Source organism: Ursus maritimus, unplaced genomic scaffold (assembly GCF_017311325.1).
Source record: "Ursus maritimus isolate PB19 unplaced genomic scaffold, ASM1731132v1 scaffold_22, whole genome shotgun sequence".
Lineage (NCBI taxonomy): Eukaryota > Metazoa > Chordata > Mammalia > Carnivora > Ursidae > Ursus > Ursus maritimus.
The window spans coordinates 14,176,704-14,195,692 of record NW_024424675.1 but is presented as its reverse complement, the minus strand read 5'-3'; the positions used below and the strand labels follow the sequence as shown (position 1 = coordinate 14,195,692).

At 43.6% G+C, this 18,989-nt stretch overlaps 1 protein-coding gene across 1 annotated transcript in view; it reads left to right on the top strand.

Annotated features, from left to right (window-relative positions):
* Positions 1 to 18,989, top strand: part of PLCB4 (phospholipase C beta 4) — a 248,332-nt gene that overhangs the window by 139,048 nt on the left and 90,295 nt on the right. Inside the window, exons 6-10 of the mRNA XM_040637983.1 lie at positions 4,396 to 4,475; positions 6,944 to 6,997; positions 13,701 to 13,782; positions 14,968 to 15,068; positions 15,713 to 15,770. Of these exons, the coding sequence (XP_040493917.1) occupies positions 4,396 to 4,475; positions 6,944 to 6,997; positions 13,701 to 13,782; positions 14,968 to 15,068; positions 15,713 to 15,770 (375 nt within the window). The remainder of the gene's footprint in view (positions 1 to 4,395; positions 4,476 to 6,943; positions 6,998 to 13,700; positions 13,783 to 14,967; positions 15,069 to 15,712; positions 15,771 to 18,989) is intronic.

Here is an 18,989-nt window from a genome sequence, read left to right as displayed (position 1 = left end):
ATTGCATAGCCTTCTTGGAGAGTATCCAAGGGTCTGTGTAATTTTTTGCTTTGACAACATGCTGTTTTGACTAAAGACTGAAAAGGATGCTTCTGGAACAAAATCTAGAGATAAGATTGAGTTAAAAGAACAACAACTCTACCAGAGGCAGTACTGACTGGCAAGTAATGGGACTAGTTATTTTAGGATGACAAAGTTATACGTACATTTTTAAAAAGGCTAAGACTTCAATACCAAATGTTGTCAGTGGCAAGCTCTTGATGTCAATAATGGAATTTGGGGTGATGTTTACTTTTTGCTGTATACTTTTTTGCTTTACGTTCTTCTGCAAAGGACATTTAAATACTGCTTCCATAACCTTAAAAAAAAAAAAAAACCCTACCAAATGTTTTCAAAGGGAAAAAGGGAGGTATACACCCTATGTAAATTCATATTTTTTTGGTTTGGTTTTGTTCTGTGTATGCCCTTCTGCTTTTTTCAGTGGGAAAGGGATAGTTTTGTCCATGACAGTCCAGTGTCCTGGGGCAAAGGAGACAGCTAAGGGCGAGGCCACGCCATTTGCCTGGAAAATGGACACCCGCCTGCGCGGTGAGAACAAGGAGTCTCAGAGGAGAGGTCGTAAATCCCAAGGAGAAAATTAGAGGCAGCTTCTCTTCCTCCCTCCTTTTCCTAAACTGTCCAGCTAAGCCCACAAGAGTCCCTAGAAGGACCTTTCTTACCCTTCTCCTTAGAAGGGCTGAACTAAGCTTTAAGTTCGTATTGGGAAAGATTAGGAAATGAAGAGAACAACTTGCTGGGGAAGCGCAGAAACTGCTGATTTGGACATCGGAATCCAGTGGGTCCTTTGGGCTGGTTTCCCTATGTCCAGGCTGCATGGGCCCCCTCAGCATGGCAGGACCAGAGGGAGGCACCCAGCACAGTAGGAATCCTGTCACCAGCTTGTCACCATTGAGCTGACGAGTGTGCTCTGCATGCATCAGGGAATGATCCTTTTAGAAACACGCAGCCCTGGGCTTGAAGATGCACGTTTTAGGGCATATGTAGACTGTTAACATATGTGCTTATTTTCAGCAATTCGAGGAAACATAGCTAAGTCACAGTTTTTTGTTTTGGGGGTTTTTTTTCCTTCTGCTCATCTGGAAACATTCAATGAAGCATATGCATCTAGTTCACCCCTGGTACAACTTTTCAGCTAAACTCTAGGGCTCTACTGACACCTGCTGGCATTCCATCTACTTGGTTAGAAACAGCAAAACAAAACGCTCAACATATTTCTTCCTAAAGTTTCTTGGCCTTAATATGCTAGGTGTCCGTTCCCTGGAAGACAATAGAGAGAAGGAAAGGCCTGATGGGACTTTTCCACGTCGTGGAGGGAGATGTGCGAGCAAGCCCTAAGGAAGGGCAGACAGCAGAGCGCTAATTGCCTCTCAGCCCTGTGCCAGCTGTTCTGTGACCTTGGGCAAGGCCCTTGACCCTCACTTTCATCATCACAAAGAGAAGAAGCAACAGCCTCCCCAACCCCGGTGCCCTTTAGGGCCTGTGAGGATTCCAGCATGAGGACTGTCCCTGGAGTGATGACCTCAGAGGTCACTCCCGGAGACCTTCCTGTCACAATAAACAAGATTCTTCACCAGCATTATATTTTCAAAAGATGGATGAGTTGTTTAACCCTCCTCAAAGTCTGGTATCTCTCTGTAATTTATTGTTAGGGACAACTAAATCAGAATGCTCTGAAAAAGCGAGTGAGCAGTCTCAGAAATTGCCCAGTTTTTTGCCCTAGGAAACCATGGACTCTGTTCGGTGTTTTGGAACATGTAACAAGCCTTCAGGTTGAGAAAACGTTGCCCAGTGAACGCCAACCTAATTATTTATGTTTTTCTGTCTCCTCTTGGGAAACTCTGTGTGAGCCTGTGGTTTGTTAGGCCAACAACAGGATATTTGATGGTCCCCAGGGAATTATAGTCCCATATTTAGCCTGACAGAGGAAGTAAAGGCTGATGATGAAAATAATAAGGCATTTCTTTAATGCTACTCTTGCCTTTCTTCCTCCTCCCTCAGAATCCTGGTGTCCCCATCATGAGGCTTTTGATGCTATTTATGGCCCTTAGGAAATGGCCTTTTCTAGTTGTGGAAGGAAATTGACCTCTTCTAACTCCTAAGTCCTCCTTCAGAAAACTGTTAGGTATGACGGGAACATGAAGAGGAAAGCCAGAGCTCTCCATTAGACTCCTATCCTTTAGGATGGATAGTCTCAAAATGAAAACAAAACAGGAAAAATAAAAAACAAAAACAAGTGTCGACAAGGACATGAAGAAATTGGAACCCATGTGCACTGTTGGCAGGAATGTGAATGACCCGGCTGTGTCACAGAATGGTGGTTCCTCAAAAAGTGAAAAACAGAGTTACTCGAGGATCCAGTAATTCTACTTCAGGGTATATACCCAAAAGACTTGAAGGCAGGCACTTGAAGAGCTACTGGTATACCTGTGTTCATAGAAGCATCAATCACAGTAGCCACCATTAATCACAGTAGTAACCCAGGTGTCCATCAACAGATGAAAGAAGAAGCCAAATGCGGTCTACACAGCCAATGGAATATTATCCAGCCCCTAAGAGAAGGAAATTCTGACACGCTCTGTGATCTGGCTGAGCCTTGAGGACATTATGCCAGTCAAATTTGTCGAAGGGCAAATACCTATGATTTGTTTTTATGAAGAACCTATGATAGGCAGATTCATAGAGACAGAAAGTAGAATGGTGGTTGCCAGGGTTTGGGGGGGGAGAGGAAAATGGGGCGTTGTGTGATGGGGACAGAGTTTCCATTTGGCAAGAAGAAAAGAGTTCTGGAGAAGCATGGTGATGAAGGTTGTGCAACAACGTGAATGTTACTTAATGCCACTCTTCACTTAAAAATGGTTCCAATAGGACATTTGATGTTATTTGTATTTTATCACAGTGCATTAAAACCACACACGCATTACAGAACTCAGTCTTTACCTGTGGCCCTTGTGATGGCTAAATCACTAGACCGTGTTAAACCTGGTAATACTGAGCAGGGCTGTGATAGAACCTTCTGTTTCAACAGATTTGTTCTTCATCTGTGCTGTCCAGGATGGTAAGCACTCGCCCCATGTTGGCTTTCGAGCACTTGATATGTGATGAGTGAAATGGAAGCACTGAATTTTACTTTGATTTAGTTTAAAGATTTTTTATTTATTTATTTATTCGACAGAGATAGAGACAGCCAGCGAGAGAGGGAACACAAGCAGGGGGAGTGGGAGAGGAAGAAGCAGGCTCATAGTGGAGGAGCCCGATGTGGGGCTCGATCCCATAACGCCGGGATCACGCCCTGAGCCGAAGGCAGACGCCCAACCGCTGTGCCACCCAGGCGCCCCTACTTTGATTTAGTTTAAATTTAAAAAGCCACATGTGGCTAGTGGACAGTGCAGGTAGAATATACATCTTTACTACTATCTATCCCCAAATAGTTTCCCTTCCTCAGCACAGAGCTACAGCAGTCAGACTATAAACCAAAGAAGGTAAGGTACTGGCTTTTGAGGAGGCCCCAGCTCTGTTTAAACCCCCCAGTATCAACTTGCTGCAAAGCATGTTGCCAAGAGTGTGATTCTTTATTTCAGCAACTTGGTGCGGCATCCATTGGCCTCAGTTATTGGATTCAAGGGCAGGGTTGGCCTTAATTCACGGGCCAGCCTTTTCTAGTAGAATGTCCTTACAAGACCCAGATTCCTTTACTGCCATGTGCAGTCTTCCTTCACTTTTCCTTGTAAATCCACGGAGTGATGTTATGAACTAAAACTGAGGTCCAAGTCCTTATACAGAAATTACGTAAGCGCTTCGCTGTTTGCGCCGGATACCCCAGCAATCAGTGTGTGCTTTACTTTTTAAGGCTCTGCTGGAAAACACCGACAGGTAAGATATGTAACAAATACTTACATTGAAATAGAATCACAGGATAAAATTGATGAACCCCAAATGCATTCATCCTCTAAAATGGGGATAGCTAAGTATGTCATCATGTATTGTATAACGTTGCTTAGAAATAATGAAGATTGCCAGTGGCTGAAAAAGGATTTCTATTTAAACAAGCTGCACATAGAAGGTTTAACAAGTCAATCAGTGGACAGCGTTCCTTTCTGACAGCCCCGTGTTTAATGATGCCCTAGATGTTACATTTATCTTCATGGAAAGAATGAAAGCTATTTATTAAGGAATAAAGCATGGCATGCAAAACAAAGATCATGCCGTGGCAGGGAGGTGATAAAAGAAGAGTTTACATTATTCTTATACTGAATGGATGCAGGCTGTCTCATGAAAACCACTATTTTCGGTTCCTGTGGTTTTGCTCACCAGGAATGCTTTTTCTTTCTCTTTCAGCAATGGGTAGAAGGACTGAGATCAATCATACACAACTTCAGGGCCAACAATGTCAGTCCAATGACCTGCCTCAAGAAGCAGTGAGTTGTATTTACATCACTCTTTGTTCTTGAATGTTAAAAAGCAAAAGGTCAGAGTAGGAGATGAAGGCTTAGTATATGGCCAGACAGCTTCGTCCTCATCTTCCCCTCCATGCTCCCGACCCTGGAGAAGAGGTTCCCGACACACAGCTGGACTCTTCACGCCACGTGGCAGGACATGTGTGATCAACCGGTAGCCCAAACCGATAGGAATGGAATGGTTGATGGCAGGAAGATGCTGGAACTTCAGTATCCTCTGGGTCGTAGGCCCCCATCCCGAGTGCCGATAAAGAGTTCCCCATGCCTCGGGCCATAGTTGGGTGATGTTGCACTTGGAGCCTCTGTTGTGTGAGACTGAGAATTGGGGAGTGTGGCCAAGAGAAGCACATACAAGATTACCCATTTCTAGGGTCAAAAAGGAGTGCTGGCCCCAGGGACTGTTCAGCACCCAGCCAGGGATCCAAACGTACTGGCCTTACCCCAGCTCACATTATCCAAAATCCAGAGGGGTACCACAGCGGTAGATTTTTAACCCTTCCCAAGTTATTCTATTAGGGCAACACGAAAGTTACTCAAGTAGAAAGCCTGGCCAAAGCCAAAGTCAACCTGTTTAAAAAGCAGTAATCGGTGGAGGAGGGGGGTGCCTGCCTTCATGGGGCCATTGGCAGGCAGTTGTAGGTCAGAAGGGAACTACACTGAGAAATGACAGGAATAAGCCTGTACTCGCAGCCAGGCCCAGCACCAGGGGTGTGATTCCTTGGACTGTCCAGCTGGAGGAAGAGAGGTCAGCCCTTCTGCTACTTTCACCCTTTTGGTCCCTTTGGCAGGTGCTTTAAGAGTACGGGCTCTTGACTACAATCCCAGCTTGGCCACTTAGTTGTTGAGTGACCCTTGGCAAGTTCTTAGCCTCGTGCCTTACTGTTCTTAACGTGTGAATGGAGAAGGTGACCAGAATTTATTTTACAATATTACCACGCAGCTGTAATGAGGTTCTGGAAAACGCCCAGCCCAGCGCCTGCTCCTGGTCCTCCTTCACTCAGTATTAGTAATTTAGATGGTTGTGCCATCCCTCCAGTTTTCTTTACATCATCTTAGTAGAGGGTAATGACTCTTGTAAATAGCAGTTTGCTGGGCAGCTGCTTCTCCTTTTTCCTCTGCAGTTGCTGTGACATGTTTTCTTAGACATAAAGAGCAACAACGGATTTTTGACATTACTCTTTGGGCATGGATAGAATCCCGAAGGATCTGAGACTTTCAGAATGCCCACCTTTACCTAAGGGACCGCAGTGTCCGTATCTGGACACCAGATCTTATCTGTCCCCACTGGTGTCCTGCCGAGATCCCTTTATGGAGCTCGTGTTCACCCATCCACCAGCTGCCATGAGGGTTAGCTCATCAAGAGGTCACCCCTGCCCACTTCGGCAGAGAATGACCCTCTGCTGAAGGGGAGTCACTGTGTCCGGGAGACCGCATTCCTCCCTTTTCCTGGTGGAAACCCATGGCCCATGTCTGGAACAGGATACAATAGGCCAGCCCGCATGCCACCAAGTCCGGCGCACATCACGCTGCAGAGCTCCCCCTGGCATCAGGCTAAACCACCAAGAGAGACCACAACTGTATGACTGTTCTCCCTGTCCTTTCTGCTTCCCTCACACCTGTTGTCTTGAAAACATTCTTTGGAAAGGAATCACTTGTGCTTCTAGGAAGTTGCCATAAGACAGAAACTTTACCAAATTGTCATGTTCTGCTCGTTGTTAGAATATTATTGACTGGAATCCATGAGAATGTGAGCTAATAGCTAAGAACAGTCCCAGCACCTACAAATGAATGTTCTGGGTCTCTGTGTGTCCAGAAAGCCTGGGGAAAGCAAGGAGTTGCTTACCATCAATTTGAGTTGGTGAACTTCTCTTACTCTTGGCAACTAAGGAAAGTGCCCATTCAATCTGTACTTCGCTGCACTAGGAACAGGTTGTGGGCATCCCCATGGGTCCTGAGGACAAGGCTGGCTGGTGTCACCATGCAGTTACATTTCCTACCACTTTAGTAAAGATTATTAAAGAGCAACAATCAAGGATGAGACCCATCACCAAAAAAATACCTACAATTTGTTTCACTCAGTGCAAGCACCCAAATTTCCAGTTCATCTAGGGTTGCTGGGAAAAGTACGGAACTCCCAGTTAAATTTAAATTTCTGAGAAGTAACAGTTTTTGAGTGTTAGTATATCCTGTGCGGTATTCGGAACATACTTGTAAAAAAATTGTTTTTCTGAAATTCAAGTTTAACCAAGAGTCCTGAGTTTGTATTTGCTAAACGTGACAACCATGAATTCATCTCACGGTGTACTATCGTCTCTGGTTTCCTGAATAAATGTTCTTTGTTTGAATGAACTTTCTTTTAAAGTTCTTAACTGGATTGAAGTGTTCCTCCGGAGAAACATTGAAACAGTGTTGTTATGGTTGTTTTCCAGCTGGATGAAATTGGCGTTTATGACCAACACAAACGGTAAAATTCCAGTTAGGAGGTAAGTCAATCATCTCTGTCTCTATTCCATGCACTGGGCCGACCCTTGTGATACCAGACCAAAGAGAGAGCCCATCACAAGTGCTTGTTCATTGTTTTCACCAAAGATATTTCTGGAAACTTAATTTAAATCACTCCATCAAATGCGGTGTTCAGTCTGTACAAATCATTTGTGGATGTAAAGTTGCGTTTTCCCCCAGAATGGGGAGCATGGATTCCGATAGCATCTGAAGGATGTAGCGGTATTCTTTTTCATCCTCAAATAAGTGGGTTTTTAGGATTTTCATGTTTTTCATCTTCTTGCCCTGAGCAACTGGTAGCTAAAAGGAAAGAAGTTTGTGCTGGGTAGCTGCAGTAGAAGCCTAGAGACTGTGTCGGGAGTGTGGTACCTCTGAACGGTGCTTCTCATTCTGGGCCTTGCTGTTCCTTTGGTGTGCAGGGACTGTGGACGCCTTTGGCTTCTTGCCACTTGGTCTCTAGGTGCACTCTGCCTGACACCACCCACTCTTCAGAGCTGTCACTTCTTCCCCCTTGCTCTGCCCAAGGTAACAGTGACAATGAAAAAAAAAAAAAACAAAAACACAGCAGTAAAGCAGGGTCACCTGGGTGGCTCAGTTGGTTAAGCGTCCGACTCTTGATTTCGGCTCAGGTCATGATCTTAGGGAGATCAAGCCCCACGTGGGGCTCTGTGCTAAGCATGAAGCCTACTTAAACTTCTCTCTCTCCCTCTGTCCCTCCCTTCCTCTGCTTGAGCACATTATCTTAGAGATAAAATAAATACATAGATCTTAGGAAAGAAAAGAATGAAGAAACCATGAACCAGATTTGTCTTCTTCCACGTGTCTTCTTTTTTTAAAAAAATCTGTTTATTTATTTTAGAGAAAGCATGAGTGAGTCGGGGGTGGGGAACAGAGGGAGAGAGAGAATCCTGAAGCAGACGCCCCACTGAGCACGGAGCTGACACGGAGCTTATTCCCAAGGCCCTGAGATCATGACCTGAGCCAAAATCAAGAGCTGGCCGCTTAACCAACTGAACAAGTCAGGCGCCCCTCCAACATGTCTTCTTTAATACTTAAGCTGATATGTTTCACCCTTTGAGGATTCCCATGCTTCTTTCTTTTCTGCCTCTCTATTCCATTTCTGGTGTTAGGATTTGCTAATAGTCTGTGGGGACATTTTGAGATAGTAGTGATAGGGGTTCTTTACCAAACTCTCCTAGTATCTTTCTGGTTGGTGTTTATGTAAGCACTTCATGGAAATTCCAGAAGCTGGAGTGGACCTCAGAGCATCAGCTGTCCACATGAAACCAGGAGTGTGTTTGGATTCATGAGCCTAGGCCCACAGCTGAGTTAATCATAGGTTCCCCAGATACAACCCAGTCTTCTAGAATTCTCCAGACGTAGGTTCATGTTGACCTTCTATCTGGACACCACTTTAGTGAAGAAGCCAGCTGACAAACAACAACAAGCAAAACCCAGAGCTACTGGGTAGAGTCTTGTCTTGGAACTGTTCTGTCAGAGATGAGGCGAACAGGTCACCAACCGATAACATTTGAGCAAATGCATTTGAGCAATGGCATGCTGTTCACACTCAGCCCTCTCTGACTTTTATACACCTCCCTTTCTGCCCAGCCACCTCGTTCTGCCTCGAAGCTTCCATTCTGTATCCCTAAGAGATTATCTCCATACTCTCTCAAAATTATTCTTTTCACATTTAACAGGATTGTCCTAGGAGCATCTGGGGCACTCAGTTGGTTAAGTGTCTGTCTTCGGCTCAGGTCATAATTGCAGGGTCCTGGGAATCGAGCCCTACATGGGGCTCCCTGCTCACTGAGGAGCCTGCTTCTCCCTCTCCCTCTGCTGTTCCCCTGCTTGTGGTCGTTCTCTCTCTCTCTCTCTCTCTCTCTCTCTCTCTCTCTCTCTCAAATAAATCTTAAACAGAATTGTCCTAGAGGCCATCATTTTTCTTAATTCCATGCTCTGTAACAACCCATGTGACAGAACTGGAATAGCAACGAGAAACTTAAAAGCATACAAATCATAAAGAAGACCATGGGCAGTATTTTTACTTAACCTTTTATCAAGGGCTTACCAAGTTGGAGACCTCATGCATTTGTTGTGGTCTTTATAGATCTAAATGTAGGATTCTCCTTTTCATTAACGCACTAGCAAAACAATTTTATGTCTCCCTTAGAAAAAGAAGGTAGAGCTTTTGAAAAATCAAAAAAACAATAACAACAACAACAAAAACACCCTGTTAGCACCCTTGACTGACACTTGTTGGCAAAGATACTTTACATTGTTCCTTATTTTTTTTTTTTTAAATCCTTTGTTGAGCAATAGCAGGACGGTCTGCACAATAGCAGACTGTTGTGTTAAAGGAAGCTGAGAGATTCGGGTATGGTCATAGCAGCCCAGTTCCTATGTAATATATCCCAGCATCCTACAGCTACTGCCCTACATACAGTACATTTTTCTTTAAAATCTGTATTGAAGTAATAAGTCCAAACTTAGCACAGACAGTAGTGTGGAGAAGAGAAATTTATGTTGGATCTGTTTTTACAAACCTTACCGTCCTGCTGCTTCTTCCAAGATAAGGTTCAGGAAATGGACAAAGTAGAAACACATAGATTGCAATCAAAACGCTTGTAACTAGCAATTCTAGTTTCGTTTATATGTATCCTCCTAATGAAGCCATTGTTAGACAAGCTTAGAAGTTTTTTATGGTTTCAAAGATCCTTATCGGTATGTTCACATACAAAATTATTACCATCCTTTTGTCATTTTCTTTAGCTCTGTCTGACATGAACTGTTGGTGCCTGCCAGTATTAACAGGTGTTTGACACAAGACATCTGTGACTCGGGGGCAGTTGGTTCAGTGTTGATGGAGAATTGACATCAAGCCAGAGAAAAGCGGATGAGTCTCCTGGTGGATGAGCTGCTAAGGGCTAGGTGGAAATTGTTCTGAATGTTTTAATGGATATGAAGAGTAAACACTTTTAAAATGTCATTTCATCACTATCATTTTGGAGTTCTTAAAATGGAAACTATTAGTATCATGTGCATACTGTTAAAAGGGATCTGGCTTCCTAGGCGTTCCATTGCTTGAGAATGGCCCCTGCTCTTGAGTATTTGCTGAAATTTAATATCCAGGAAGTTGAAGGAATGATTAACAAAGAAAATCTTACTCTTTACCTCCCTCCTTTCTTTCCATGTATATAATCTTAGGCCGTCAACCTTCCTCAGACTTACAAACTCACACTCAGTTTATCTTCCCACCCAGACCAAGGCTTTGAAAGTCGCTCTTTTCTTTGCCATTTCCTGTTCCTTGTAACCTGGAGTTGGAATCAGTGGCTAGAGAGTCGGGAAATGGTAGCCAGACAATAACTGTGGGCTCAGGCTGGAAGCAGGCTTAAAGGAGACTATTGGGTTAAAGAAGGCTGAGAACTTCGGGTATGGTCATTGCAGCCCAGCTCCTATGGAATCCGTCCATGTCCCAAAGGCTTAGCTCATCTGTGAAGGGGGGTAGGACTCTAGTGAGTCTTCACTGCATGAGTTCTCCAGGAGTGTCTCAAAAGATGGCATTAAAACCACTGAGTGGATTGTAGGCCCATCGAGCACAAGGAAAGGATAAGACTCACTTGGCTTCTTGGATCACTGCTGTCTTAGTCACCTGTAAAGTCTGCTGGAACATGGAATTGAACCAGGACTCTAATAGGACTGGACTCCCCACAAGGGTATTTGCTTTTGTTGTATATCTTTTGGGGAAGGTGGTTTCTTTTGATTGAACAAAAAGTCACTGAGTACCTGTTAGCCATGAAGCAGTAACTTGTACTCTGTGGTCATGGGACTGTATATAAAGAGCTGAATTGATCACAGTCCTTGATAAATACTCTCCCTCGAAATGCCTATGACAGCATCTCAAACGTCCCCAGGCTTGGATAAATGTGTTTCTCTCAGGACCCCATTAAGGTGCATTCTTCTGGGCCTCTAATGTAACTGGAAACTCAAAGAATTCACCTTCACACCACAAGCCCCCTTACCCCTGAGGGAATCCATATTGACAGAGAGAGAGACAGCGAGAGAGGGAACACAAGCAGGGGAAATGGGAGAGGGAGAAGCAGGCTTCCTGCTGAGCAGGGAGCCGGATGTGGGGCTTGATCCCAGGACCCTGGGATCATGACCTAAGCCGAAGGGAGACGCTTAACGACTGAGCCACCCAGGCACCCCTGAGGGAATCCATTTTAAGGCCCAAGCTCTCTGATAGCTCTCTAGAGCTAAGGCCGTAAAGGCACTTTTATTAGGTAGACCAGGGGAATGGCCTTACTCCTATTCAGCTTCCTTGCTCCTATTTTCCATCCTGGGTTTGGTCTCTTTTAGAATGAAGTGGGCAAGTTGGTGGTGGCATTGCCCAGCCCAAGCCCCCTCAAGAAAGAGGGGCCAGAGAACAAGGTCCTCTAGGCCATAATGCCACCTCTTGCCTCTAGTTTTTGCACAGTCGTGTTGTTGGGCTCTGCCTTTGCCCTCACTAATATATTCCTATGTGGATTTTCCTCTCTCCTGGTGCCGGACCCCCTATTTCTTTTCTTTCTCTCTCAGTCTCTTTATCTGCCCCCCACCCCCATCCCAAGCGCAAATGCTCGGACCTCCTCTTCCCGTGAGACATTCTTGTTCTACTTCCTGTTTATTTCTTGGCACTTCAGCAAGCTCTAGCCAAAAAATTCTAATTCCTATACACTCTTCCCTTCCTCCCTGCTCTTCCCTCCCTCCACCCCACACCCAGGTTCTGTTTCACCAGAAAGGCTCAGGCCCTGAACCTGCTACGTTCATGACCACGTCGATCCGTTCTCATCTCGTTGTTCACGCCTATCCAAACCTAACCGCAGCCAAGTTCGCCGAGATACCCCTGAGAGTGCGAGGCAAACAGTTCCCTTCTGCAGGCATCCCAGATGTAGGGATGTGGGAGCCTGTAGCTCTCACATTAACACATAATAAGGAGAGAGAGAGAGAGAGAACACTGAATAGCTACCTCTCTCTATTTTATAAAGGTGAGCTAAACTGCTTCTCAACCCGCTGTAGTGTATACAAACTCCACGAACTCTGGGAAGTGGGAAAATGTGGGCATAACCCCGTCTGCACTAGAAACCAACTCACTTGATGTCAAACACGTGCGCTCTACTGTGTCTGCAGACGTGTTCGAGAGAGTCCGTGGGCCTCCGTAGGGTTGACTGCAGCTGTGCCAAGCGCTCTTAAAAATGAACTTCGAGAAGTATTCTTGGACCAAGTACGAAGCAATAAAGCTTTGAATGAACACATAACAATTCCTTTACCTAAAGTTAGTTCTCCCCGGTGTATTTTGGGAAGTTGTACCGGGCGGTGGGACAGGCGCTCTCTCCCGCTCATCAAGAAGACTTTGCTCTCTGTGCTTGCGTTCGGAGCTTGCGTTCGGTGCTTGCGTTCGGAGCTGGCTTCCCCTTCGTGCGAACGGCCGAGTGGGGGCAGCGCTGGGCGTGGGGCAGCGCTGTTACGAAGCCCCTAGCGCTCACAGAGGAGGCATTCCAAAGCCAAGCTTCCCAGATGGACAGTGCCGTCCTCACGTCGAGGCTGGACTTTAGAAATCAGAGTCTCAGTTATTATGGTGACCGCTTCCCTGGGCCTCGGGTCACAGCATGAAGGCTCCTTTGGTGGCCGAAGGCACGGCTCAGAGCCACACAGGAATTCTAGGGCCGCAGCTCCTCTCCGATAGGTCATTCCGAGTATTGCCATCGTATTTACCAGAAGCGGGAAATAGGCTCATGAAGGTGCTAGACATTTTACTAGCCTCGAGGCACACCATTAGGGATGAAGGGCAGCACCATTATTCAGAAATACCACGTATCCGGGTAGTACCAAGTTCTATGGAAACATTGAACCATGTTCCCCTACTTCCCCTCCCCACCACACCTATCCCTTGCTCCGTAAACTTCCTAATCCTTGAGGCAGCTGGCAGTTCAGAGTAGCTCGAGGGTGCTTACTTAGATCAAAAAAAAAAAAATAAAAAATAAAAAAATAAGGGCACCTGGGTGTCTTGTTGGTTAAGCACCTGACTTCGGCTCAGGGTCCTGGGATCACACCTTGTGGTGGGTTCCCCGCTCAGCACAGAGTCTGCTTCTCTCTCTGCTTCTGCCCCCCACCAACTTGTGCTCCCCCCTTAAATAAATAAAATCTTAAAAACAATTAAAAATATATCTGATAGTGCATCTCAGCTGTGTAAGTATGAAAGCGAGGTGTGAGGGCCATCCCCTGCAGAGGCTGAATTCTGAGGAGCCTATTTTATTTCCCCCAAGCCTAGATGGTGTCGACACGAGGTTTTATTCTAGACCTGTCCCATCTGCCACATTCCTTGTTCCTGAGACAGTTATTCAGTAGGATCAAAAATTATCATTGTTTTGGTCCCACAGTATGTATCTCCAGGGCTTCTTGGGTTCACAAGCACCCAGGGGGACACCCATCTGAGAATCAAGTCGCCTCGTGAGTGTAACCAGAGGGATACTTCAGGGGCTAGTTAGGGAAGTGAAACACACCTCAAAATGAAAGCTAAGTGTATTTTCCTTCCGCTTCTCCCCTGCCATCCTACAATCCTGAGTATTGCTTGGATTTTTGCCTCAGAGAAAACAGAATTAACAATAACTTGACTTTTGTTTTTTCCTTTCTTTTCTTCCTTAGCATTACTAGAACCTTTGCATCGGGGAAAACAGAAAAGGTGATCTTTCAAGCACTCAAGGAGTTAGGTCTTCCCAGTGGAAAGGTATTTGTTCATTTAATCATTTGTTCGTAAAACGATTTTGTCTACTTATGTTCTCGTGTGTAATAAGCCAGCTTAGGTATGTTCCACTGATGTCATTTAGATTCAGAACTGGTTTCAATCACATAGAGTACAGGTAACTTCCCCTTCTGCCCGCCTGCCTTTTGTTTTCTGGGCATTTTAAACTAAATGTTTTCAAATTTAAATAGTCTACTTCAAAATGTTTTTATCAACTTTATTAAGAAAAGGAAATGACAGCCAGCCTGGTCTTTTACACAGCTTGTGGAAAGCTTATTTTATTTTATTTTTTGAGAGAAAGAGTTGGGGCTGGGGGGGTGCTGTGGCACGCAGAGGGAGAGAGAATCTCAAGCAGGCTCCATGCCCAGCACAGAGCCAGACTCCGGGCTCGATCCCAAGACCCTGAGATCATGATCCGAGCCGAAGTCAAGAGTCGGATGCCCCACTGACTGCGCCCACCCAGGTGCCCCTGGAAAGCTTATTAGAGGAGCCCGTCTGCATTGCCTTGACCAAGCACCATGTCAGCCTGAATAATTGACTAATAAATCCAGTTCTTCAAGATGGCTGTGGGGTATTTTATAAAGCACCCCTTCCTACACAAACCATCTGTGTTCCTGGCCTTTTGAATTTAGACTAATTGGAATTAATTTATTGACTGCAAGAAAGATTTAAGCCTGTTAGTACTTTAACAAATCCAATTTGAAATATAAACTTCAGTGTGAGAAGTAAAATTTTATACGGTTGTCCTGAGCCCCTTCATGCGGTCTTGTGAAAATTCACAAGATAAAGCGTAAGTAAACACTAGGTTTGATTTATTCAGCATCCTTTAGGCAGGCACTTGCTTTCCTCCGTCAAGGGGAGAAAGAGGAAATGTTTCTTTATATTTGTTTTATGGGGTGTTTCCCGGAGTGAGCCCAGCTGTACTCAGTGTTTGAACACACAAGTCCTAGCTGCCCAGAGTAACCAGAAACACCCACGTACACAGCCCGTGTGCTGGTGGGGCGGCCGGGCCACAGCTGGGATTGGCCTTCCGGCTTCTCTCAGTAAGAATCGGAGAAAGAGGCCCTGGGATCCCAGGTGGTCATTGCTTTGTTTCGTGATCCTGTAGATTCTTTTCTTTCCAAGGAGAAAGATGTTGCATGAGTTACGACACTCTCTTGTTCTTTACAGAATGATGAAATTGAGCCTACAGCCTTTACATACGAAAAGTTCTATGAACTGACACAAAAGATTTGTCCTCGGACAGATATAGAGGATCTTTTTAAAAAAATGTAAGTTCTCCTTAGGAGAAAATGTCACATTCTTGTCCCTTTAGATTTTTAAAACATTTTTTATGGTAATGTTTGAATATAGTATGTTGGGAATCTGTAGGATTATGTAGCTAGGGTTATGTTTACCCCTTAGTTTATCACTGTAAAAGTTCACTCGGAGTTTTGGAGAAACTTTTACAAAAATTAATGGCAGCACCTGGAACGATTTTTTTTTTTTCCTCCCCTTGCATTGGCTTTACTAACGACCTACAATTTTAACCTGCTCCTTTAGGTATTAACCCATTATGTGAACTAACTAGATTTGATTTGGAATGTTATTATGTTGTTGAAAAGTTCATTCATTCTACTTATTTCAAATGGATGACTTACATGTTGTTTTTAAAATAACCGCTTTCGATAATACGGAAAAGAATTGCAGACATCTTCTGTGAGCTAGCGGGAGTGTTTTCTTTCTCTTGTTGTTGGGTTGTTGTTTTTTGTTGTTGTTGTTCTTACAAACAGTCTCTGGCCATTTTAAGAATACACCACTACTTCAGGGTTAGAAGATAAGTTTAGAATTATCATCAACAAATGTCAACATGTAAATCGTACCTACTGTAGCGTCATATACAAAAACTTACTTTTTCTAATAAATTTCTTTTCAGCAATGGAGACAAAACTGATTATTTAACGGTAGACCAATTAGTGAGCTTTCTAAATGAAGTAAGCTTTTTCATACATTAACTCCATAAAGTCTGTGTGCAGTGGCTTGCCTCCGCCAGCGTCCCCATTGCATGCCCGCATCATATGCCCTATTTGCTTTGCTTCTGACCTGCTGATCTTTCCATATGGCTTTCTTTACCAGGTGCAAAAATCAGCTGCTCCTCCTGTGTGTTCATGCACTTCCTACACGTTGGCTTTGCACACTGCTTTTTTTTGTTGGTTTTCTTGCTGTGACGTATAGCTCTGGTTCTGTGTGCGCGTGTGAGTTTTATAATATGTTCATTTAATTAAACGTGTCTGTGTTTTTGCAAGATGATATTGAAGGTACTTTTTTTTTTTCTCCTACTGATCTCATTAAATAGAGAATGGATTGAAATTACCACACTGTAGTTGGATTCTTCATTGCTAACTTTTTCTCATACCTTTGCATGGACTGGAAAGCTTTATTTTTGTCTCTTAATGGATTGCATGTAAGAACGATATGTAGGTTCCAAGAGAATATTTTGACAACGAGCACAACAGTGGAGTTCCTGGGTGAAAATAGAGTACATATTAGGCCAATTAGATTGCAGGTCAAATTTTTACATTTTATTTTTGTAACAAGCTTAGGGCTCATTTTAGAATATGATTCACTCAACAACCAACGCTGGTTGACAGCATTTGCTTAAGCACCAGAGAAAAATATTTTGGAACACGTAAAGGTTGCAACTTTTGTTACAACTAAAATTAAACTTTTTTTTTTCTTTACACGTACAAAAGAATGTTCTGTTCAGTGAGACCCATTAAAGCCCTTGCTAATCCTAAATGGAAAATGTCCCTTTTTTTCTAGCACATTAATGGAATGGACAATATATTTTTGTTTCAAAACAATTTTTAATATAATTTAACCGTTATACCATGTAAAGAGAGAACATTTGAAGAGAGAGTGTCATGCCGGTATTGCCCCAAAGAACAGGCAACAGGAAGACTGTGATTTGCCAGTTTGTAGAGCCAAATCACGTCTTTGCCAAAGGGCTTCTCTCTTCTTGCCCTGGTAGGACTCAGTGGCTCCCAGTTGGTAGGGTTGCCCCCGACAAAGCTATGATAACCAGAGCCTAAAAGCCCTAGTGGCTGGAAGACTAGCTTCTCTGTTCATCAGCACAAATGCCTCCACTCTTAAGAAGCCTTTCAGTACAATACAATATTTATTTTACTTGAAAACATTTCAAGTTTTTCCACCCCACTAGTTTTTGGTCATGCGAATACTATGTTTATAATCTTTACCCAGATATTATCCACATTCCTGTACCACCGTCACTCAGAAGTTAAGTTGCCTTGCTTTGTTTCCTTTAACTCCTTCCCCCTCTTCTGCTTTATTTTTAAGATTTATTGTTTTATTTCCTTCAGCTTCTTCATGCACTTTGGGTCACTGATCATCTTAAGTTTTGATGAGATGGACAGGGAAGGCTTGCTTTTTGCTAAAGAGGGAAGACCGTTGGGAGGCATGGAGAAAAATCTATATCATCAGTTTGCTACTTCCTAGAAACAAGGTCTCTTGTGCACTCGGAGATGAAGGCATCTATTAAACACTACAGGAACCTTCCTATATGTGTCACTGTGAAAAGAAAGAAAGAATTCTGAAGTCTTGAGGATGGGTATGGTGTTCATGGACTCTTATCTCATGCCTTTCCTCTTAATAGGTTGTTTTTGTAAGCCTACCCAGTCTTCACTTGTCATTTTTATAAGTCTAAGACATAACATTTAATTTTTAAAAGATATGATCACCAATGCTTTCTGGCTCTGCCATCTAAATTCTTTCTTCAAATACTTACTATTTGATAAGCTTTTCTATATCACTGTCACAGTGGCCAGTAGCACTCATTTGTTTTTATATTTTCTTCTGCTTGGCTTCTCATTCGTGGTAAGAAAGCACTTTTTGGGGTGGGACACATGGAATCAGTGTGATTCTTGATTTCTTTAGATCATAGAGATGCTAAGATGGTCCAGGAAAGTGTACAGCCTTTATTTTTAATCAAAGTGCCCAAATCTCATCCTTTTCTATCCTGGCAAACTGAATTGGAAAGACTAGATACCAATCTGAATGTATCCTTGAAGAAGTTTGTCAAACTTAGAAAACATTCTGCCAGCTCCTTGTACCCTCTCTTTTGAATCCTACATTGGCTCTTCTCCTCTCTCTAAAATCAGAAGCACCCTTTAGGCAGAACACCTTCAAAACCCATAATGAAAGGAGATAGCATTCACTCGAGAAGGAAGCAGGCATTGCAGCGTAAGAGTCTCTGGTTCCAAAACCTTAGATCTAAATGTTTTCAAAATGCCATAGCTACATAGTGTCAACAAGCCAAAATTCAACATTGTGTTAGAAGCCCCGGATTATGCAATAAGACAGGAAAAATAAATGAATACAAAAGGACAAGGCCTCACTCATCGTTTGATGATGATTGAGTACCCTATCAAAAACTATCAACTGAAAAACTCTTTGAATAAGAGTTCAGCAAAATAACCAGAGAAATGATTGACAAAGCAAAAATCAATAGACACATATATACCAGCATTAACCAATTAGAATAAGTAATAGAGAAAAAGGTGATGCTGCCTCCCACCACTTCCCAGTTTATAAATCCTTGCACTCTCTAGATGAAATTTTATGTTCAGTGTACTCATGTCTATCTCCAGGAAGCTGGAATGAGAGGAGAGACCACTGGCCATTTACTATCTTGGTCACCATGTAGGGGTTTGTACCATCTCCTCCCTTTCCGTGTCATCAGTACTTACTAGCTTTTCAGTAGTAGCTTTAGCCCTGCTTCTCATGTGCTTCTCAGTATCTCCTTCAAGTGTGATCCAGGGGCCAGCAGCAGCAGCATCCTATGGGAGCTTGTTAGAAATGCAGAATCTTGGGTCCCATCCCAGACCTACTGACTTGGAATCTGCATTTAACAACACCTCCAGGTGATTGGTCTGCACATTAAAGTTTGTGAAGCAGTGTCCTAGTGGATTACCTGAATTCCTCCTTCGAATGCTTAGTGTGGATGGGAAGAATGTGAGAGCATCATATACCTTCTGTTACTGTCTATGATGGATTTAGTCATGGAAATCCACCACTCAGATCTAAAATTTTGCCACAGCTATGCCTCTTTGTCCCATCAGTGGACCAAGAGAAACTTTTCTTCTTCCTGTTTTATGGAAATAGTAAACCAGAGTCTGGGAGAGCTGGTAAAGGTA